Source organism: Condylura cristata, unplaced genomic scaffold (genome assembly GCF_000260355.1).
Source record: "Condylura cristata isolate star-nosed mole 26May11 unplaced genomic scaffold, ConCri1.0 scaffold00018, whole genome shotgun sequence".
In the NCBI taxonomy this organism is placed as follows: Eukaryota; Metazoa; Chordata; class Mammalia; order Eulipotyphla; family Talpidae; genus Condylura; species Condylura cristata.
In genome coordinates this window covers 31,534,759-31,558,688 of record NW_004567119.1, presented here as the reverse complement: position 1 = coordinate 31,558,688, position 23,930 = coordinate 31,534,759, and the positions used below count along the sequence as shown (strand labels likewise).

The window sequence follows — 23,930 nt, the reverse complement described above, 5'->3', positions numbered from 1 at the left end:
TATTTATTGGTAGGTACAATAGTATTATTGGGACAGTAGTTTTTATTTACATATTAAAAACCCTTTTGCATGGTGTTTTTTTGTTTGTTTAAAAGATGTGTCATTTGTTGACAGAAAAATTTTAAATCTTAGAAGTAGATGAACAAATGTGCCACCCATAAAATGAATAAAATAAAAATGATTTTTTTTTTATAACCAAATGGCAGCATCTGACTTTACATCCTGGAATTCGTTGTAGGTAAATGAGCGAGAGCGTCTTCTTAGATTTGTCGGTCTCTGAGGTTTGCCTTCTATCAAGTCTAAATAGATGTCAGATTTCAGAAAACGCGTGTAACTGTCTTGTTCCATAAGCTGATACACTCTGCTTTGGGCAGCATCAAAACTGTGGAGGTTGGGTTGGGTGATGCTTTTACTAATGACTTCTTTGGTGTGAAAATCAAGATTAACCTGTATCATAAGAAAAAAAAAAAAGGAAGCTGTGAAGAGCCTGAGAATTTTAAAGTCAAACCTAGTCTACTTAAGCTATGAATAATGGAGAACTGCACCACTACTGGGATGACTGAGGGGTGTGTGTGTGTGTGTGCCTGCGTGTGTGTGTGTGTGTGTGTGCTGGCACCCTTTCCTGTTGGGGGTTAGGGATCCAATGATTTACTTTGGTCATGTCACCTGACTGTTCTCTCTATATGCTCCTGGTCCTTCTTGCTCTCTCTACTAATTTAGAATACTGGAATATGTTAAAACTAAGCATTATTGAGACCATTTGGTCCAATTCCTTCTCAAAGTGGAAACTAAACTCCATAGAAGTTGGAGTGAGGGCAGTGAGTGTGGGAACATCTTTGGAATTTCAGTGTGTGGTTTTTGTTTTATACCGGTTTTCTTTTCATTATATTACTCTGCTTTCCTACAGCAAATGCTTGCTGAAATTGAGTCTCTCTGTCAGATATAAAGACCTTTGATTGGAATGTGAGGACTAAGTCCTTTGAAAGGACTGAAAATATATCCTGTTCTGACGGTGTTCTAAAGATGGGACTTTCCCTTTCCACATGGGTAATGCTATGCAAGCTGTCCCTTCCACACCTCAGCTTTTTCTATCTGTGTTTGAGAGGATCCTTGGGGTAAACATATTTATACATTGAAACACAAAACATATTGAAACATATCCCAAAACTAGAATAATGATAATTTCACGTGGAAAAATATACACATAGAAAATGCTCTTCAAGCGTTCCAAACAAAATGCTTAAAGAGACAGACTATCACCTTTATCACTTCAATGAAGAGATGCAATTTTTTATGCATGTAATAGAAATTTTGAAACTAGTTCCTATTTGGGAATAGTCAAGTAACTTTGCTAGTGTTGGCAATTGTCTCTCATAATGATCTCATACTGAGCTTGAACTCAAAGAAAGTAACAATTGTTTTTTCTCTTCAACCCTTGCCATATTGGGGTTACCTTGTCTATTCTGATATTTTATTTTAGTCTATCTTAAGGTGAAATGATAACCAGTTCAGAGCTTTTTGTTTGCTCTGAAATGCTTGAAGAGCATTTTCTATGTGTATATTTTTCCACGTGAAATTATCAATTTTAGGATGTTAGCACTAAAACTTTACATAATACAAACTTTGTTTTCTCTTACTTTCATCACTTATAGAAATTTTCATTACTATGAAATTGCCTATCCTAAGATGATTAACATGATAAGTGAATGAATCAAAACATTATGATGAATTGTATTTACTTTTAGTCTAGAAAAAATAACACAAAGAGTGACTTTTATTATGCCTTCCTTCCTGGGCAATGTGTTGCCATGTAGAAATTTATATAAATAGTCAACATTTTTGCTCTACCAAAATTCTGACTTTTCATCAGGGGCACCAATTTGAAAATAACATGCTCAAATAATTTTCAAATATAATTGTAACTTTTTTACTATTTTTACTATACCTCTTGTGGAGCATCACTCTGTATAAATTTCTCATATATCGCTTTTGCTTTAAGGAGAATTTGATTAGGGTCTTTGATTTTCTTGAAGTCTTCGCAGGCAATCCAAAATTCAATATTTTCCTCACTGAATTCAGTTTTAAGAAATCTGGTAAAAGTCTCCAGTCCATCTACCAACAAGAGAAGTAACATATTTTAATTACAAATTCTTAATGTTGAGAAAATATTTCACTGGATACTAAAATACCACAGCAAATATATATACATATATAAAATAATATTTATAAAACAAATATATAACACATATGCATATATAACACATATAGAAAACACATATATAGAAATTTATAGATATAAAACATAAGAGCCACATTGGCCCTCTAGTGCAGTGTGGTGCACATTTTGCACATACCCATGACGGATATCATATAAATGCAGTCATCTTTGAGACTAAGGAAGGGGTGAAGGGGTGCATCATTCCTGTTTCAGTGAGTCTGTCACCTTAGACCTGGTTAAGAGGAGCCCCCACACTGGACCCTGATTTGGGTCTCTTTAGCCTGTACCTCCTCCTGGAGGCATGAAGGGCAGGATTTCTATGGAGCTGAAGGCTCTTCTGCTTGAAACCAATTATTCCCCTTCTAGATTTGATTATTAACTCAGGACCCTGGAATTCCCTGTCTGAAGGCTCTGTTTCCAGGGTTTGCTCAGTCCCAGCTCCCAAATGCATATATTAAAGACATGCTGACTCAGCACTTTGCATATCTTTAACCCTGAGTGTGCACAGACTTGAATTTGCAGGTAGGGGTCTCTACTCTGTGTAATAAAGACTCTTAGTGTGTGAGATAATACCACAGACAGAATGAGAAGAAGGTAGGTTGAGCTTAGAGGGCAGAACTCTTCAGAGTCGGAACATTTACAATTCAAACCTAGTCTTTTAAGTGCTTATACACTATCTTTATCAACAATGGAAGGAGAAAATACATATTTTTAAACACTTTGATAGCCTGTGCTGTAACTGTTAAGCATTGGTACATTGAGGGTGGAGTCTCCTTTTTCACTTTTGATTGAGAACCATAAATGTCTTAGGTGTAGTTATCAACCCAGGAAGACTGCCTGGGCTTAAATTTACATTCAGTTAGTCACAATGTAGGCTCAGTGAATTAATTTTTCCATTCTATTCCTCAGTTTATCAATATTTAAATTATGATTATGATGATTCCACCTGATAGGGCTGTTCAGAAACTAAAATGTGTTAACATATAGAAAGGGTTTATAGCAGTTCTAGCATGTAGTGACCACTGTCCATGGGTTTGCTTATGGTGAAGATTATCTTGGTGATCGTCATTCAAGGCTCAGTCAAGTAGAGTTTATATAGCTAAAATATGGCAGATTCAGGCCCTCCCTGGTGGCGCAGCGGGTTAAAGCACAGCACTGAGAATCTAAAGCTGCTTCCGCATGAGTTCGATTCCCGCTTGCCCCGGAGGTGACCACATGGCGTGGCAGACCTCTCCTGACTGCCCGCTGCTCCCCTCAGCAGTATACTTCGTCGATCTGCCTGTTCTATTCCCCATTCTGTCTCTGGTGAATCCTCTCACTGCCCTGGGCCTCTGGCCTGTACCCAAGTTCTGTATGCACAAATAAATAAATCTTTAAAAAAAAAATATGGCAGATTCAGGTTTCAACCATAAGTCAATCTGACCTTCGAAGTAGTCTATTTCCACAATTTTAACCTACTATTTTTTGGCTTACAGTATTTTTTTTTTTTTTTACAAATAAGTTCTTTATGTTGAAACATTTAAAGTATTCCATGTTGTTATAGGAAATAGAGGAAGATCCTATGTACCTTTTATCCAATTTCCACCAATGGAAGATCTTGCAGAACTATTGCGAATTATCACAACTGAGATAATAATATTGACATAGTCAAGATATAGAATATTTTCACAATTTCAGAATAGCATATATTCTATTTATAGCTACCCTCATATCTCTTCCACATCCAACTCCCTAAACACTGGAAACCACTCATCTGTTCCCCACTCTATAACTCTGTCAATTTAAGAAAGTCACATGCATAAAATCCTGTGTAGGAAGGCCTGTTTAGGGTGACTGTTTTTGCACTTGATGTTTATGTTACTATGTAGCATGTTCCAATATTTGCTTATATCACTCTGTGCTTAGGCCTTTATCCCTTGAAGGACAAGTAGGTTGTGCTTTTAGGTTTTATTTTGTTGTTGTGGCAACTATTAATAAATATACTATAAACAAGTACATATAGATGTTTTTATTATAAACATTAGTCTTTATTTCTCTGGGCTAAATTACAAAAAAGTAAAAATGCTTGGTCACATGGGAATTACACAAAAGAGTGCATTGCAGAAGCATTAAGAAAAGGAAAATAGGTTATTTCTGGATTTTTCAGATAAATTTTCTTAGAAAAAAAATCACATTTGAGTTGGATATAAATGATTTTCAGCAATCTTTCTTTAGATTTGGTCTCACTCACTAGTTATGACCTATTTCTTTTTCTGCTCTCACAGATAAGTTATCACACAAAAAAATTTCTTAAGCCCTGTTCATAATTTTCACTTGACAACATCTGATGTCTTCATTCCCTCCCTTTCGAAATGTTCTTCCTAGGATTCTATGATACTGTATTTCTTGATTCATGTTTTGCAATCATTAGTGTTTGTGTAATGTCTGTTCCCTTATTAATTGTGATATTTACTGGAAATCTCTTCTTTATATAGTTCTCCTTTCTCCTCTCTTCATCTCACTTTTCCTCTACATATTCTTCCAACATTTTTTCTACCCTTCATTTCCCTTATTCCCTACTATATGTATTGCCAACAACTGCAAATCAAGGTATTCAAAGCAATCTTGGAAAGCAATGAAATATCTGATTTAAATTTTGACATAACTTAAGGATTTTGTCTTATTTGTAGGTAATTTTCTCTCAACTTCAAATATTCCTCTAGCTATCACTTTCTCCTTGCAAATGTAGTCTTTAGAGTAAGTTTTCTACACTTAGTCTCTTAATCCCCTCCACTGCATTTAATTCCAAGTACACTAAAATGTGCTCTCAACTCAATCCTTTAGTAAGCTTTACAAAAATCACTTACTGTTACATTCAATGAACATTTGTTTTCAGTCCATGCATTATTTGTCTCTCGACAGCAGGCACAGTTGAAATATGTCTGTAATTTTCTCTACCAATTACAATCCGAGTTTCCTCTTAACACCGTTGACTATTGCTTCTCTGATTACTTCTCAGTTTATCTTTTTGCCCTCTAATTCTATTTCTTGGACGTTGACTTCAACATTTAGATACCATGATTATGGTGAATGACTCTTACAACACATTTCCAGCCCAGACTTCTTTTCTGAGCTCCAAACTCTTCTCAACCAACATCTGGTTGTTTGGAAACATCTCCTTTGAACTTTCCTTCCAAATGATTTTGAAATTCATTGTTTTCACTGAAATCCTTCTCAGCACATTTCCCATCCAGTGACACCATTCACTCAGTCACTGAAATCACAAGCTGGGACTTATCCTCAAGGAACGTCAATTTTCCTTTCATCCTTCTCCCCCCCCCCCCGCCCCAGTTTATAATCAAATCTTGTCAGTTTTACATTTTCATATATCTTGCATCTGTGTTTTGATTTTTGTGATGTCTGAAATTACCTTTGTTCAAACCAGAATTATCTTTCACATGGAATATTTTAGCCACCACATAATTAGCAACTCAGGTTCCATGTCTCTCTTGCCTCTACCCTCACCTTATAGCCTATAATCCACTTTTTGGTGAGTAATATCTCCCAATACCACAGATTTCACTATGTTTCTTCACTGTTTGAAATTTCCAGTAATGCTCTTCATCTCTTCCCACTCTCTTTTTCACACTCTAAGTTCCAAACATAGAGAAATACTTACAGTTCCAAGCATGTGCCACATTGCCACACTTCTTAACTCGAGCTTCTGTTGGAAACACTTTCCTATTCCAATTTTGTCAACCTAATCTGCACTCTATCTCCTGATTTAAATTAGAGATTATCTCATCAGGAAGGATTTAACCCATCCCTTAAGAGTAAGTTCAGTGTCCTTCATACATGACTTCCAAGTCACTAGGTAACATTTTAAGAATACTGGGTTTCAATTGTCATCCACTTTTGTTTTCTTACTACCGTAAGATTCATGAGCTGAAAACTGTAGTGTAATTTTCCATCAAATTTCCAGTGTAAAGAAATCACTCATTAATTACTGAAAAAAGAAATGACCAATAAATAATTGAAGACCTGAGGAAAATATAAAATTTTCATTGAAAGTAGGAAAGTTCTAGGGAAGCTTTGTTTTCATGAAATATCAGCTCTATAGTATTTATAAAAGGAGTTGTCAGTCACTGAGCTTAAAAAAGCACATAACAAATAATAATAAAAAAAACAAGAGTCTTGTCTTATTACAAATGTGACCATAGCTGTATGAAATTAATCCTATACCAGTCCATTTCAGAAGTCAATACTTATCTTAGCATGGTGCCATTAAACATTTAATGTATGTCCTAATTTCTAGCAAAATTTGTATTATTACTTGCCTCTCTTGGTTCTACAGAAAGTTTTATTCCTGAATCTCTATTATTAAATTGGACCTTAAAATTAGGCTCATGAGATTTGCAAAAGTGACTTATCCTGAGACTTGTGTCTTCTTGAATGCTGTTGAGATCACATCAGTATTCACAACTGGCAAGTCTGCAGTTTGTAAAAGCCAGCTGTTCAGACAAGCTGACAAACATCCCCCAAAGCACATTGCTCCCTTTTCGATATCACTGTGGTTATCAGAGCATGTTCCAACTCTACTGTGTATTTCGAATTTTCCAGTACTGGTTATTTGTCTGATGGCACACCCAGGCCTGGACTGAATGGAGATAGAGCACAGGCAGAATGATAAAAATCTAAACTGGGAAAAAAAAATCTAAACTGGGGAGTCATAAGAGTTTGGGGATCATGATGCATTTGGAAGTTGTTAGTCAGCATACTGAAAAAACTGAGAGCAGACAGAAAGACATGTGCAGAAGTAACCTGGCAATCAGCATGCAGGCTGCAGGATGCTCTCGGACTGCAGGCTAACAACACATGTGCAGGGAAACCCCACGAAGCCAAGTGTGTAACAGGTGGGGGCCGAGAGGGCATGGAGGTAAGGGGTTCACATAGGTCTGGGGATCTTTGGGATTCTGGCTCAGTCTCAGTAGAGACACTCAATAAAAAAACATACTTTGTTATATGTACTCTGCTCAAGGGCAAGGGTTTTGTCCTCCTACTAACGTAAATTGGGAAGATAATTTTTAAAGCTTTTAAAGGTTCAAATTTGACCCTCCGGTGATTTCACTGACTGACAGAAAATATAATTCAACACTCACTAAAGGAAGGCAACATAATCTAGGCTCTCATATGGTCCTCCATGCTTATATAATAATATTTAATAACACAGTCATTATGATAAACTTTTACTAGGCACACCAATAAATGTCTAATGTGCTCACAATACAATAACAATCAATAAAAATGGACCACTGGATTCTAAAATGTTGGGGTAGCACACAGGGCATTAAAATGCTATTAATATGTTGAAGAAAGTACAATTTTTTTTAAAAGCTCACTGTGTGAGATGCAAAAATTCAAGCAGAGAAATTTAAAATATATATATATATATATATATATAATTCAAATGAAAATTCTAAATTGAAATCAAAACTATCTGAAGTAAAAAAGCTCACTGGATGAGTAGAGATTAGGCTAGAGGAAGACTTACATTTGTAGATTTTAAATCTGCTAACTTATCAGAAGTTTACAGAACAAGTAGACAATGTCAAGGAAAATGTATCAAGCTACTACAATATTATTAATGAAATTGAACTAGCTGACAACTAAAAAATACTCTACCCAATATATCTGCCCAAGTGCATGAAGAAGATTATCCAGCACAAACCACATGATAGGATATAAACTAATGCAAATGAACTTCAAAAAACCATATTGTATAGAGTTTGACTTTTGCCCACAAGGACCTTTGTAAATTCAACACTAGTAACTAACCCCAAATATTTAGAAAAAAAAATCAACACAATTATAAAGAGTTAAAGGGAGGAATCACACACACACAAAAAAAATTAGAAAAGTTTGCAGTTGAAAACGAAAGTATGGTACATGGAAATGTGTAGAATGCAGTTTAAACAATGACCAAAGAAGGGAATTTATTTCATAAAATGCTATATTAGTTACAGTAACACACACACATGCACACACACATGAGAGTCAACATCTAAATTTCTTCTTTCAAAAGCTTAAAAAATAAAATGAAATTAAAGTTACCATAAGCAGAAGAGAAAAAAAAATCAGAGAAATCTATATAAAAGAAACCATAAAGTAAGCTAACAAAAGTTAGCTCCTTAGATTATTAATAATGGGGTACCCCTAAGACTGACAGTTGAACACAAATCAGAGCTATCGCCATAGTTCTCATAAGTATTACAAACAGTAAGTGCATATTATGAGTGATGTTATGTCAATAAAAATGATTCAAGGGTGGTGCAGAGGGTTGGGACACAACACTGCTAGCTGGCCACAGCAGTTTCAGTGCGAGTTCGACCCCCGCCCCTGAGGTGACCCACATGGTGCAGCAGACTTCTGTCTCACCCTCTGCTCCCCTCAGCAGTCTACTTTGTTATCTGCCTGTTCTGCTACTCACTCTGTCTCTGGTGAATCCTCTCACTGCCCCTGAACCCCTGGCCTGTACCCCAGTTCTGTAAGCATAAATAAATTAAGTCTTTAAAAAAAGAATTCAAATAAAATGAGGAAATTGTCATAAAAAATAAAAAAAACTACCCAAATTGAACTTGAAGAAGTACAGAATCTGACAGCCCTAATTTCAATTAATAAATCAAATTTAAATATATTTCCCCCACACTCCAAATCTTTGGATCCAGATTTATCTGAATTCCATCACACATTTAAGGAAAAAAGTACAATTTAATTCATGTGCCAAAACTTGATAAATATATAATATATCCCCTCATCCAAGAATTAATAAAACAAAAACTAAGAAAGAAAAAAAAAGGAAATAAATGATCACAGAAACACAGATTCTGAACAAAACATCAAAAACTTAAATTCAGTAAATTTATAAATAGGAGAAGCGAATATTCTAATATTAATGCTGAAAATTTTGTGACATAAAATGACAGCTTTTGTCTGGTAACTCATTTTCAATATACTTGTTTCTTATATTCTTATATAATTGCTCTCTGGACTACTTCTCATGGTCAATGATTATTTCTAATATAAAAAGTTCCATGTAAAAGAAGCAAGAATAATGAATCCCTCTTGTGAGAGTTATGGTAATAACTATTAAAAATGCATTCACAACAGTGGTTTGGAGGCTTAAGGGCTAGCTGTTTTATGTATATGCCAAATTTAATCTTATAACAGATGTTTGCAGGTCTTATTTCACTTTCATAAAGGAGGAAACTGAGTTTCTGATAAGTTCAGAATTTGAGAAGGTGTCACAAGATTCTGAACTTGTCTATAGTCAGTAGCTGCCAGTAAGATAATTCCAAGCCAAACATAACCATTTAAGGAGAACTTAGGGCTCAGATGAGTCAACACATTCTAATCTCTGAGAAGAAGCATCGATGATGATTGTGGGTGATATTAACCACCCCTTTTCTTATTTCTCTACTTTAGTTATTTGATTTTCAAGATTTATTTTTCGTGCTGGTAATGTGCTTTTCTCAGAACGTAGAGGGTAAATATAAATGGACAACGATCCTTTGAAGCATTTTGATAAAATTTCCCCATATACCTTAAAAATGTATCCATTTCAGAGTAGATTTAATGATCTGCCTCTGTTTTTAATACCTTTAAGCCAAAATTACTGCTAACAAAAATAGCACGAGTCAGACAGGCTGGTTTTATCAGCACCTCAGTTCTCATGGGGATGATAGCTCTTTAATGTGTTGCTTATCATTTTCCTTTCTTGCAATTCCTTTCACCCTCTTGTAGCTCAGTTCCTGAACTTATAAAAGAGCAGCTTAATTCAATACTATTGTTCAAAATCACATTCCTTTCATTTTGGAAAATTGTATTGCAGCATCCTCTTAAGACTTAGATGAAAGTGGAGCCTTAAATTGATGACTTTAGAGTAATCATCCTTTGTTTAGTAATTGGCAACAGCTTGGAAACTCCTTTCTTTTCTATTTATCTGGCCAGAATGAAGGTTTTCCTGCACAATCTCTGGTTTTACTTTTTGTCTTCTTCTATAAAGATCCTGGCAAGCAAAAGAGAGACTAAGACAAAACTGCATTTCAACCCCTAAGTCAAAATTAAGTTTGAAAAGCAGGCAAGGCTACAGCCCATCATAAGGAAACCAGAACCACAAGGCGAACCTGTACACCGACTGGCCTGAGCCAGGCGTTAGACACTAAGTGGTTGAGTCCCAGCCTGTCTGGGCTGTGAGCCAAATTCTTAAGGACTTTCCCCTTAATGAACATTGAGAATAATGAGAAATACTTGTTTAGCACCCACACTTCTTCCTTCCTCTTTCACTTTTCTAAAGTGTGTGTCTTTTTATCCCCCAAATTAATATCCTTTTTTTTTTTTAAAAAAGGGTTAATTATAAGAAGAAAAAATCACCAAATTCATGTTATCTCAGTTTGTCTCTAGTAGTTATCTTCAGAACTGATAGACTCTATGATTTCATGGAATCTTGAAATTTCTTCTTTGCTTGGCAGGTGCTATCTGTAGGTTTCTGCAGAGAAATCCTCAGCTAGACGCTAGGAGAAACTGGAAGCAGGACAAGCAATGGAGTGCGAGAACATACTCAGGTAATGCTAGCTGAACAGGTCACCCGATGGAAGTGTGTACGCTGCTAACTTGAAGAAGCAAGCAATTGGGGCTTCATGTGTGATGCAGGCTCTGCTCACTGCTTTGCACCACAAGGGACTTTGGCTTGATTTTGTTTGCTGTTACTCATTAAATGGGAATAGAAGTAAAGTTGAGAAATAATAAAATGTGTGGTCCCTTTCAATGGAGAGCAGTTTGTCAGGTCAGATATAGTTTGGATAGAGGAAACATTTTATGGCTTTATGAATAAAGTTAATTTGATGCCAGTGAGAGTTCATTTTATTCTGATCAAATATCATGGACAGGTGACAAACTGATCAGCTTTTGTGTTTTTACTTTTGTAAAAATATTTCCATTTCTACTGAGAAATAATTGATATACCTCGTTGGCTAAGTTGAAAGTACACAGTTGGTGGTTTGATTTGCTTAAGTTGTGAAAGTATAGCCACAGTAGTTCAACAAACGTTTGTCTTCTCATAGATTCAAGTAAGAGAAAGAAGGAAAAAGATTCTCCTTGTGAAGAGACTGTCCAATTTTTATTTTATTATTATTTTTAAAAGATTTATTTATGCATACTGACCTAGGGTACAGACCAGAGGGGCAGTGAGAGGCTTCACCAGAGACAGAGCGGGGAGCAGAACAGGCAGATCGATGAAGTACACTGCTGAGGGGAGCAGCAGGTGGGTCAGGAGAGGTCTGTCGCTCCATGTGGGTCACCTCCTGGGCTGGGGATCGAACTAGCACTGAAGCGGCTACAGCCAGCTTAACCCATTGTACCATCAGGGAGGGCCCATTGTCAATTTTTAAATACCAAACTACTCCTAAAATGAGCTAATATAGCTGTGGTGATTTTAGAAGAAAGTGACCATTACTTCTATTACTAATCTCAATCACCATAAAATATATTTGTTTTGACACCTAAAAGGGATCATCCATATGACAAGCAACTGAAATTGTAGTAAAAATAACATCATCTGTCTTTTCATTATTTATAAAACAGTGTAAATCTGAGGATTGTATTATATACTCAGTATGCACTAATATCAATTACTCTAGCTAGAAGATTTGAGTGTTTGCTGATTTTTGATACGTTGCTGTGTAACTTTTATTGCTGTCGCTCCATTTCATTTTCATTTCATTCCTTTGGAATATGGCCTATTTATACTTGCTTCTACAGATGAAAAACTTGAGGTTTAAAGAGTAAAGTTATCCTAAATTCTACAGCTCATAATAGAAAATGCAGGAACTTAAACCCAGGTTTATCTTGTTTAACACTATAGAACCTTTACTACAAAAACTACCGTGAAGATAACAAAGTTAGTAGCGTCAAGAATATGGAGGCTGATGCTCAGACGAGTATATCTATACCATGGGGAGAGTTTGTCCAGAAGAGTCAGGTAGGCTTTTTCTCAATATTGCCCCACCAGCACGACAGCAGAGATGGTCTGAGCGAAGGACGTCAGGATTAAAGCACACAGTTCTTGGTCAGCAAGCAAAGGCACACTTTATTTTTCTCTCCTTCCCTATTTATACCCTTCAGCATGGAGCCTGGGGCTGGGGGTAGGCGGAAGCTCTCAGCAAGTGCATCAATAACATGCGACAACAACATGGGGGTCAAAGAACACAAGGTAGCAAACACAAGGCAGGAACACTTCCTGCCTCCTGTTTTTCTGTTCCAGCACCCATGGCTCATTCTTTGTTTCCACACAACAGTGTGCATATGATTCTGTGGGGGAGGTGGGGAGGTCTGTCCAGGCAAAGGACCCAACAAATATACCTACAGAAGCACTCTTGTCAGCTTGGTGTGAACCCCAGAGGTCAGTCAAAACCTTTTGATCTTATCTTTCACCATTACTTAAAGAATGCTGGGGCCTTCCTTGTGATTCAACTGGTTAGACACAGCCCTGCAGGCTAGCCACAGTCGCTTCAGTGTGAGTTTGATCCCCGGCCCAGAGGTGACCACACGGCGCGGCAGATCTCTCCTGACCCACCTGCTGCTCCCCTCAGCAGTGTGGTTAGTCAGTCAGGCCTGTTCTACTTCCCACTCTGTCTCTGGTAAATCCTCTCATTGCCCCTGCACGTCAGGCCTGTACCCCAGTTCTATATGCACAAATAAATACATCTTTAAAATAAAAAAAAAGAATGCTCATAGTTTTTGCATTGTGAGCAGCAAAGTCAGAAGGTTCAAGAAGCTTCTGTTCTTGCCTAAGTCCTTCACCCCGTCTAATCAAAGAAAAAAATCATTACGTTCTAAATTTCTGGCCCTTTTCCCATTATATGACACAATCACCACTTCCCCTTTTATGATTTAGAACATTATGGTTTGGGGAACGATCTCATACAGTCATAGATTTATCAGTGAATGTGCCTTCTTTGACTAATAATCTCACCTTAATAAGAATATTGTCAGGGCCTCTTACATGTCATGTGATATTCTCCCTTTCTCCTTGATACCACCCTGTCCCAAAATATGGGATAAATACTCCTGGTCCACTCGTATTCTTCAGAGTTGTCTACCATATAGTGTCTCTATGCGTATGTTATTAAATTGGCTTTTTTTTTTTTCCTTTGCTAATCCACCTGGAGCTATTTTGCTGACTTATCCAGCTCAAAAGAACTCATCAGGTTACAGAATAACTTATTTTGCTCCTCAACAATACTAAGGGCTAAGGAAAAACACAATGCATAGGTGACTTATTCTGTTTGGAGGGAAAATTAACTTGTGCATAATTCTGAAATCTCCCAAAATGTTATGTTCTATGAGCATTATTGAAAATACAGCCCTTCATTAATGCACAAATACCACTCTGACTGCCAGCGTTCTCTGGAATGCCATAGGAAGCCCTTTGTTACCATGGATAGTCTTGATCTTGATACAAATATTCCTAATGGAGTCACAATTTACATAACTTTTCCTAATGTCAGGAAAAGTGCTACATGTTAAGAAAAATACTCATAGTTAACCAAAGTGAGTGCATTTTGCAGGCGTGATATAAACATAATAGAGAATGATTCAAAGAGTGGATTAATGATGAATGAGAAAGTCATTCATCTACTTCAAAATTTAAATAAATTACTTTTTAAAGTGTAATATGCAACGTTGTGCAAGATTATTCCAGGAGATTAGGCACTTCCTGTTTCTCTTCCTCACTTTGGGCAGCTTCATTAAGTCAGGTCACAGTGGAACCATTTCTCACACAGAGGCAAGGACTGGCTGAACAGCCCTTTCGAAGGCAGCAGTGGTGAATACAGCTGCCAAAAGTCTTTGCTAGAACCTGGGACTAGAATTCGCACTGGAAGAAGCTGGCTCAGAGTGTGGTACAAATATGATACTTGTAATTGCATGTTTCTAATTCGAAACTCTGGCATCTGTTGGAGTATTTTCTGATGCCAAGAAGCCAAATGAAACATAAAGTGAAGAAACTCTGAAGTTGGAAACCCAAGGACAGTCTCAGAGCTGCAACACTAGGCTGTATTGTTTCTGCTTTAATTTCCAAATTCATAGTTTTGACCTCCCACAGAATGCATGCATTAATTTTCTAATAATGATATGTATGTGATCCATTTATAATTTAGATAGGGTTTTACTTATTTTTATTGTCCTGCTAGATTAAGAAATGGGTGGGGGGTGTTACGGGTTGACTTGATTGAGGAGTTTTAACTGAGCAGAACACCAGAAACCCTTATCTTGCAGAAAACTGGTAACTAAAAATTGGGAAGAGCAACTTGAAAAACCACAAGGTGAAAAGGGTAAGGAGAATTCATTTCCTTCCCCAGAGTGAATACTCATTTCCTTGTAGTCTTCACTTAGAGTCAGTTTCCACATTAGAGTTAGTTCATTGTTTTTAATGAAGGGGATACAATGCCTGAGAAGTTCTATTTCTTGTTTACCTGTTATGAATTTTTCTCAGAATTAAGTTTAGTAGAACCATATTGTGGGGCTTAAAAAAGTACAGGCAACCAGTCATTAATAAAAAGCTTAAAAATATTGAAATCATTAGTGACTGGAATATAGCAGTCACTGGAAGAAGAAAGTTTATTACTATTTCTAAGACTTTTCTTAATTGGTAGAGACTCCCTTCATAAGAAATACAATTCCTTTTCAAATCTTCTATTAGTAACTATGTGAAATGCTTAAAAATCTTTATCTCAATGCAATTGCTTTTTCAGATTCTGAGTATAGAACTAGCAATTAAATAAGTTTAACCTCTGTTGTAGTCTCACAACTCTTGTTCTTTCTCATTTATAAAAGCACCATTATTTTCCTATATCAGAAATAAAATCTTGAAATTTGGTTCATTGGCTTTATTGATCTCTTATTTCTTCATCCAGTCATTTGGCACCATATATACACATTCAGTGAGTCACCAAATCCATCCATTTTCCTTCCAAATAACTTACCTTGAGGTTAACTTTTATAACAACTTTATATGTCACCCTTATTACATGCAGATCTTTCTAACTGTAAGAGTAAACTTCTACATGGGGATTAAATTTAGACACGGATCAATGAAAATGGGAGGGTAATGGTAAGAAAGGAAGTTTATGATAAAAAATATGACAACTTGTAACTCCCTATTTTACTTTAATGTACCATCAATCCTTAAAGAGAAAATAATAAAAATATCCTTTACTTGCGCAATTTTATACACATACACATAATACACACTTCAAGAAAAATCTTTATCAAATTGTATAGAATTTTCTTTCAGTTAAATGGGTAAGTTCCCCACTCCAACTAGAGAGTTCAATGTGTTTGTTCACAACTGTTTGTCTTAATGAAAGCAGACTGTTGGTTTTCCCAGATTACACAAAAAAAATCTCATTTCTCTACCCCTGTACATGCCTTTTCCTCTTCTCAAGATAACACTTTTTGTTCTGTCTAATGGAGTTTTGTACAGATCTATTTAATTTCTTTTAATGATTTCCTAAAACCTATATGAAATATTGCAAGTTCTACAGCATTATTAACTATCCAGCCAAATATCTTCTAAGCTATATATACTCAGAAGCAATATTTTACTTTTAAATATACCTTTATTCAAAATCAGATACATGCATGTATATAAACACACATGTGTGTATGCATGTAACTTTAATTGGAATTAACTCAATTGATAAGTTAAAATGGTATTTGCTCAAGTCAGTGAGAAGACTGGTCAGTAAATTTTAAATTGACTGACAGTCTGACTTTTGAAATGTTTTTAAATTTATTTATACTTTTTGATTTAAAAAACATTTAGATATTGTTGATTTATACATAATTTAAATTATGGCTCCTTACGGTTCTTTTTGCAATATCAGACAATCTTGTCATTAATGAGTATGAGAGAAAAATTTACCTTAATATCTGCTTGGAAAGACATCGACAGAAATTAAATTACTAATTAATTGTCATGGTATTTATTGTAACTTACTATATTACAAGTTTATATTTAAAAATATTTAAACATTTCATTTGAAAATACTTAGGTGTACAGAAAAGCTGCAAGATATGCAAGTTTCTACACACTTTCAGTTCCCCCTTAATATCTTACTTTGGGAAAGTATGTGTGTTTCAATTAATAAGCACATACTAACTAAAGCTCACAGTTTATGTAGATTTCCTTGGAGTTCACCATTTGTGTTTTTCTTTATATTTTAAGAGCTAAACTGCACTTTAAGAATGAAATTTGAGTAAAACGCTCCATGGATTCTTTGGCTTCTGTGGAATACAGCAAAAACCATGTTTGTTTGTTTGTTTTTAGTTACCTGCCTATTGTCTGTTTGCCCTATGCCAACCTTTATTTTTCAATAAAAATTGCTTTTTTTTTTAGTTCCCTAAATAAATTATACTGTTTAATGCACCATGACTATGTTGACACTTGCTTGGATAGTCTCTCTCTCCTTGTTCAATAATAGATTTTGATTAATTCCCTAAAATCATCTCTACTGTGTGGCTTCATTCCTAAAGATGCTAATAACCAGTCTACAGTCGACTTACTGTCAGCAAATTTTGCCAAACTGAATGCTCACATTTCCACTCTATCTTGTTTGATTTGTGCCTTTCTTCCCATTTGACTAAATTTAATGCAATTCCCGTTTCCTTTATATAGATATGACATATAGAATTTGAGAAACTTACACACTTAACTGAAAGTAAATTCCATAAAATTTGATAAAAATTTTTCTTGAAGTGTGTGTGTGTGTGTGAGTGCATGAAAGCGCACAAGTAAAGGGCATTTATTTTTTCTTTAAGGAATGATGGTGCATTAAGGCCAAATAGGGAGCTACAAGTTGTCTTATTTTTCCAGCATAAACTTCCTTTCTCACATTACCCTCCATTTTCATTGATCCTTGCCTAAATTTAAACCTGCATTTTTCTTTCTCTAAGTCAATATTACAATATTACAATTCAGAAGCAGAACTATTTTCACAGGAAGAGGGAATGTTTTCAGGGACAGTCTGCAGAAATAGAATTCTTAAGTTAGTAAATTCAGAGAAGCATGACAGGTCACCAAGATCGTGAAGTGAGATGGACGATGAGGGAGGAGAAAAATACAGAAAACGAGGCCAGACAAGAAAAATGGGTGTCCCGTCAAATAGAGCACAGTACTTGAGAGTGAATTACAAGGACTGCATTTCCAGCTTTCTCAGCAAAAGGATTCCCCTAGTCAAGTAGACACCCGGGGATCTGAAACATACTAGCAACACTCTAAACAGTTAATTAGACTAAGCTTCCTTTGGGTGGTCTGAGGATGAGCTATGAAGAGTCTGTGTTTCCTTAACAAGACAGGAAAAAATTGAGATCAAGTAAATGCTATGGTCTTGAGAAAGTGTTTGGATATTTCTAATGATAAAATGTTGCTTCTTAGGAGACTGCCTGTCTCCTGGGGAAAAATTAATGGACCACATGTGACCTGCTGTTCCTACCTTCCACTCACTTCAGCTTGTCCATTTGTTACCTAGAAGAAATTATGCACTGAAGAAAAAGCAAGAGGAAAAAGGAAAGCACTCTGTCCCGGTAAGCCGACCCTACAGAGCAGCTCTCCCTGGCAGGCCACTGACCCTCTAACCTTTGGTTTATCAGAGTGAGGAAATCAAAGGGAGACTCCTTATTTGTCTTCCCATTCCATCTCACAAAGCTTCACCTTCAACACTCACCTGATTTTCAAGTCTCCTATAAATTTATGCTTTAAAATGGATACCATGTAGAGTGACATGTTCATAAAACATTAAAATAGCTATTCTCTTCACAAGTATTTCCTGAATATCAAAACTGTGGTATCAAAAGAACCACGTTACATTTTAGATCATTTCACCAGAAAGGTAACATGGATAATCTGGGATTTAATAAAAACAAGGGCATTATTCAAAAGTTAAATAAATAAAATTTGAAAGAACTAACCACAACCGAAAGAAAAATAGTTCAACCACAATAAACCATTCTTAACAAATGGAGATAATTTTTAAAAAAATATTTTTCACTAATTCACTGTTCTGTTATGTAGTTATCTCTGGTGATCAGAAACTACATTTTGCTATGTACTTTATATATGCACTTTGTATAATTTTCCAGTAAGGAGCAAAGTATTGGGAAAAGCAGTACTAACCTTTATGGGCAAGAAGTTTGTCAAATGATTCACCCCAGATCATTGCTTCTTTTGGGGAGACTCTGTTCAAGAAACAAAATGTTTTATAATGGAGTATACAGAAAGTCTGTTGTGAATCTGTTCAAACATATGTTATAATACTGCTCTTTTTAGTCATATTTCACAGGATTTCTGCTTTGATTATTATACAATGAAGTTATATATTGGGAACTTCAGAAACATTGATGGACTTTGGGTTTTACTTATCAAAAGTGTGTTAAAATAACCTTAAGTGTTTTCACATTTAAGGTGTATGAATTATTTCAATTTTGAAGGAAAAATCACTCATGTGTTAGGTTAAAAATCACACAAACACACACACAAAACCCACAAAAAGTAAGAAATCAAGTCAACTATCTGTTTTAATTCAGCAAATAAAAGAACCTAAACTGACAGTATCTTTTAGTCAATTTTTTTTTCAACAGCAATTTCTATGAAGCTCTTACCACAATGTGGTGCAATTTTTTTTTTAACAGATAACAGGAAGTTTGACAAATGAAGTTTTAAAGGAATATGAAGTCCAAGTCATTGTAATTCAACTTTATTTTCTAAAATAAAGTTGGCTATTTTGTCTTGGATAGATTATTGGTATTTCAAATTTAGAAAAACTTATATTATGCTAGTGTATAAGGCTATAACTTTATAATTTTCTATTTGCATTAAAGAAATTGCTAGAAATTAAAAAACACACTCACACACACAACACTCTTTTTTTCTGCTTTACTTATTATTATTCCCAGGACATTTTTTCTAACTACTGAGGAAAGAGAGTTCTTTTCTATGACATTATTACATTATGAAGCCTTACATTAATGAGTATTTTGTATTTTATGAGGACTGAAATATATCACTTAATACTGACAGGTATATAATTTTAAGAGTACTTCTAAATTGTTATAAGATTATTTAACTTAAGCTATTAAAAGTGGTTTTAATTTTTTGAAATATTCTTAATTTTTAAAGGTGACATCCTTAACCTTCCTTATGGTGCTATGTAATTTCCAATAAAATAGAAATCCCTCATTTCCTCTTACTTAAAATTTTAATGATAGGCTCAGCAAAATCTCCCCAAATAATTAAATGCTATTCACCTTGTTTCTTTGACCAAGTGCCCCGATCTACTTGGGTGGGTTTCTTCATGAAACTCAAATTTCTGCACGAGAAGACTTAACCTATTTCTCTTTTCCTTGGCTCTGTAAAGAAAAGGTATTAGTTTCCAGGCAATTTGGTTGACAATGAAAACCTCTCTTTCTAACTATCAAACAAATTCAAAATCAGTAATCACCTGGAAAATCTCTTCTCATCCACTATCCATTCCCCACACACTGGATGATTTTTCTAAAGAATCTCTTTTGAACACTAAGTTTGTGGAGGAATTAGAATAGCATATGTGAAATAGGTTTCTTTTCCCCTTTCAGTGACTACAAAGCATTTGAGATTATATTTTAATAAGATGCCACTAGTTCTGTGTTACTCAAACTGATGCACTTATTTATGAAAACACTTAGGTTAGGCAGTTTTTTATGCCTAGTAAGTAAAAACATGTTTAATTGTGACATATACTATTACTTGTTAATCTATATTTCAAGCAAATATTTTAAAAACAGTGCTTACATTCAACATTTTCCATGTTTTTTAAAGTATAGACTGATTTTAAAAATCCCACAAGTTTACCTGAGTTTGTCTTCTTTGCTTGCTTCTTCTTTGCCTGAACCATGTATTAACTTGAAAAAAGTTTTTTCTTTTGATTCGCACATATTTAATTAAGAAAAGAGGATCAGTGGTGTTTCCATCTTCTCTCTAAAATGAAGAGATACCTAATTTTTTAGATCCATCACTTGTTAATGCCCTTCCATAATTATGCATGATACAATAAAAAATTCTCTCAATGCTCTCAAAAAGTCTTAACAATTTTTAAAGAGAGTCAACAGCTGGGTTTCTGTCTCTGTGAAATGTAGAACTGAGGAACTGCAGTGCAGTTCGGTCCGAGTTGTTTAGGGAAATGATACTACAAATTTGCAAAATGACTCTTGGTCTACAAGATAAAGCCTGGTGTCACCACAATGCAACTTCTCTTTCAAGTTTGTGCAAACCGGTGATGCTTTAATAGACTCAAAAGACAGTGTCATTTCCTCCAGGAACTTTTTAAAAAGGTCTTTGATGTATGTGGTAGGAGTTAAAATGTACTGTAGCAAACTATTACATTAAACATTAGGAGATATCTCCCCATGTTCTTAAACTAATTTTACTTATTTTAATTACATTGAATTAAGTAAATTACATTTGATTGAGATAATTCTATGCAGTGTTAATTGCACTTGCAAAACATACTGTATTGTTATACGAATATATAGATCATAGAACTTTCCAGTTAAAGAGCTAGTAGAAAGCTTTTAATTATTTTTTAGGCACAATTACATGGGGTGATTTTTGACATTTATAAAATGTCAAAAATATACTGGTAAGTCCATGATGAAAAAAAAAAAAAAAGATAATATGGAATGTCTTCTTTTCCTTTAGGACTATGTTTTAATATTTCTAATATAAAGGATTTTCTGATTTTGAATTTGCCCTTCTGCCACTCTTATTGTTAAAATATTTTTTAATGAAATATTTTAACTGAAGATGCCAGTTTGTGTACTTACTTTATGTTCTTATTAAAAAAGAAGTGTGGGCCCTCCCTGGTGACGCAGCGGGTTAAAGTACAGACTAAGAAGCTAAAGCCACTTCCGCATGAGTTCCAACTCCGCCTGCCCTTGAGGTGACTCTCATGGCTCGGCAGACCTCTCCTGACCCGCCCGCTGCTCCCCTCAGCAGTGTACTTAGATAATCTGCCTGTTCTGCTCCCGCCCCTGTCTCTGGTGAATCCTCTCACCACTCCTGCACCTCTGGCCTATACCCCAGTTCTCTATACATAAATGAATAACTCTTAAAAAGAAATGTTGGCAACTCCAAGTCAGTTCAATTTCTACTTTTGTCATTGTTTCAAGAAACTCACATATATAAGAAATTACTGATACAGTACATATATCATATTTTATATAAAAAGAAACTGAGGATCACTGTTATTTAGTTTATTATAAAGTCCTATAGATCTGGGAAACAAGATCTGGAATTACCAGAGCCAGCAGTATGTACTTCATTCTGCCCAAGCCACTTGATTTCTAGCAGAGAATGACTTAATTCCTTTCAAATTTTGTGTTTTTTTTAATATATTTTTAAAATGTAAATAGAAAAGAAACTTTACAGTTTCTGTACAAATGCAAAAGAGAATTTGGTAAGTGATGACTTACCAATAAATTTGTTGATAGGGACCCAGCTAGGAGCTCAAATCATTTGCTGAGTTAAAATGAAAGGATATATTTCATGTGTGTGTGTGTGTGTACCAGTATAATAATATAAATTATTATATAATACTGTAAATGTATTATAAGATGTTCTTCTGATTTTATAACTTTTATTTTGAACATATTTTTCAAATTATATTGACTGAAAATTAACTTAAAATGTGTTTTGACATTTTATGGCAACTTGAGCTGAAAACAGATGCTGATTATACTGATGACACTTCCGCCCTGACATCCTACTATTTCTTAACACCCACACTGTTTGCATGGGAGTTATTTTTGCAATGGTGAATAAGGACAAAGGAATATCATAGGGGCACAGACATCATATAGTCCATAGATTACATCTGAATTTCTACTTGCAGAGCCGTGAGACAAACTTAGAGAACAATTGTTCATAAGATTTGTTGACATAGTGTGTAAGATGTGAAAAGCTTATAAAACAGGGAGACAGGTGTTGTGAAAATATGACATAAGTGAACTACTGTAAAATCTATGCAAGGGTTTGAAAGCAAATTAGGAGCTATGCAGACCTACTCTTTGTGAATATAGACAGGTGGATACAGGGGAGAAAACAGAAGATCTGACCCTACAGGATGACTTCAACTAATAATCATTTATTAAAACTTAATTTGATTTATTTTTAACAGAGGCAGTAATACCCTGTCAGGTATTTGCACTGTGCTTCACCACCAGCTACCCCATACTCCATCACCACAGACCACTGTGCTTCCTTCCCTCTTTGTTATCTCCTCTGTCCCATGCCTTCTCTGTTGTTTCACTTTTGTAGTCAGTTATCAAGGTTTAGTTTTTCAGCTTGTCTTTAGCTGACTACACTATTAATTTACTTTGTGTTCCGCATACTAGTGACACTATCTGGTATTTATCCTTCTCCTGTTAACTGAATTCATTTCGCATTAGCATTTCAATCTCCATCCATAGAGCCGCAGATGGCATGAGCGTATCTGTTTTTGATGGCTGCGTAGTATTCTATTGTGTATGTATACTACATCTTCTTGATAATCAGTTTTTAAGCAACTGTTTTCAGATAAAGAAAAGTTGCACAGCTCTGTGATCCTTAAAATACATAAAAAGTAAATCCCATAAATCCAGTAGCTATATTTTAGTGCAGGAAAGAGATGTCTCATTAAGAGACTGAGAAGTTTATGGAAATAATCCTTAAAATAGAGCAAAAAGTAATATTTTGAGGAAATTGCTGAATTTAACAAGAGCAACAGAACTGCAATTTTCAAGAAAAAGTACTGGAACAAGCTAAATAAACTATGAAAAGCTATCTGAGTCTGGCTGAATGAATGAAATAAGTTATATATATATATATATATATATATATATATATATTTCCAGTTGTTTATGTTATAAAATAATGTTCTGTATTAGTTAATTATGGATATGGCCATCTTTTCACATGGCTTATCTTTTAATATGATATTTGTATATACACATACATACATTTTATTATCTTACTGAATTATAGTTTTGTCCATAGAATTTTCTTCATTTGCAATTGATTTTCTTTGATTTTTTAATAAATGATTCTCTATAAATATTAATTGAAACAATCCCTTTCCAGTTGTTTTACTCTAATTTGTTTTTAACTTTATTTTATTAGTTTGTAGCTTCATTATAAAAAGTTCATAGTTGTCCTTTTAACCTTGCACTGAGAGAAATCAAAATTCACTAAACAAGTCTTGGTTTCAGGATTATATTTTGTGAACATGTGCATTTATATAATTATGGTCTTTAGTCTCTTATTTTCCTATTATAACTTTGTCTGGAATTTGAATATTTTTCTTGTTTTACACATGAAATTCATTTTATTATAGTTTTAGAATGGGACATAATTCAAGAATGCTTTTTCTAGCTTTAGTTTATTAAATTTAAGTAATTAGGTGGTAATTTACTACTATTCTGAGAATAATAAAAAGTTAAATAATTAGTATATATCCTCATATGTGATTTCCTTGAAAGCAAATATCCTCATATGTGATGTCTTTGAAAGCAAATTTTGTAGTGTGAGAGGGAACATAAAGATTCAATAGAGAATAATTAAAATCTTAATTAAAATCTCTCTTGTTTTGAAGTTTGAGTCTAAGTA

At 34.7% G+C, this 23,930-nt stretch overlaps 1 protein-coding gene across 1 annotated transcript; it reads right to left on the bottom strand.

Annotated features, from left to right (window-relative positions):
* On the bottom strand, window positions 1-20,403 carry RGS18 (regulator of G-protein signaling 18). The gene is made up of 5 exons (XM_004685457.2): window positions 20,142-20,403; window positions 19,559-19,660; window positions 18,429-18,490; window positions 1,946-2,112; window positions 1-447 (listed from the first exon to the last, which is right to left on the bottom strand). Exons 1-5 carry the CDS (start codon window positions 20,222-20,224, stop codon window positions 190-192), a joined length of 672 nt encoding a protein of 223 aa, XP_004685514.2. The 5' UTR covers window positions 20,225-20,403; the 3' UTR covers window positions 1-189.
* Window positions 20,404-23,930: the final 3,527 nt, after the last annotated feature.

Coding starts and splice junctions, on each gene's coding strand:
- RGS18 (XM_004685457.2), bottom strand. CDS start 20,224: ATGTGCGAATCAAAAGAAAAAACTTTTTTCAAGTTAATACATGGTTCA. Junction 19,661..20,141: donor AGCAAAGAAGACAAACTCAG/GTAAACTTGTGG, acceptor TTTTCTTTACAG/AGCCAAGGAAAAGAGAAATA. Junction 18,491..19,558: donor CACTTGGTCAAAGAAACAAG/GTGAATAGCATT, acceptor TTTCTTGAACAG/AGTCTCCCCAAAAGAAGCAA.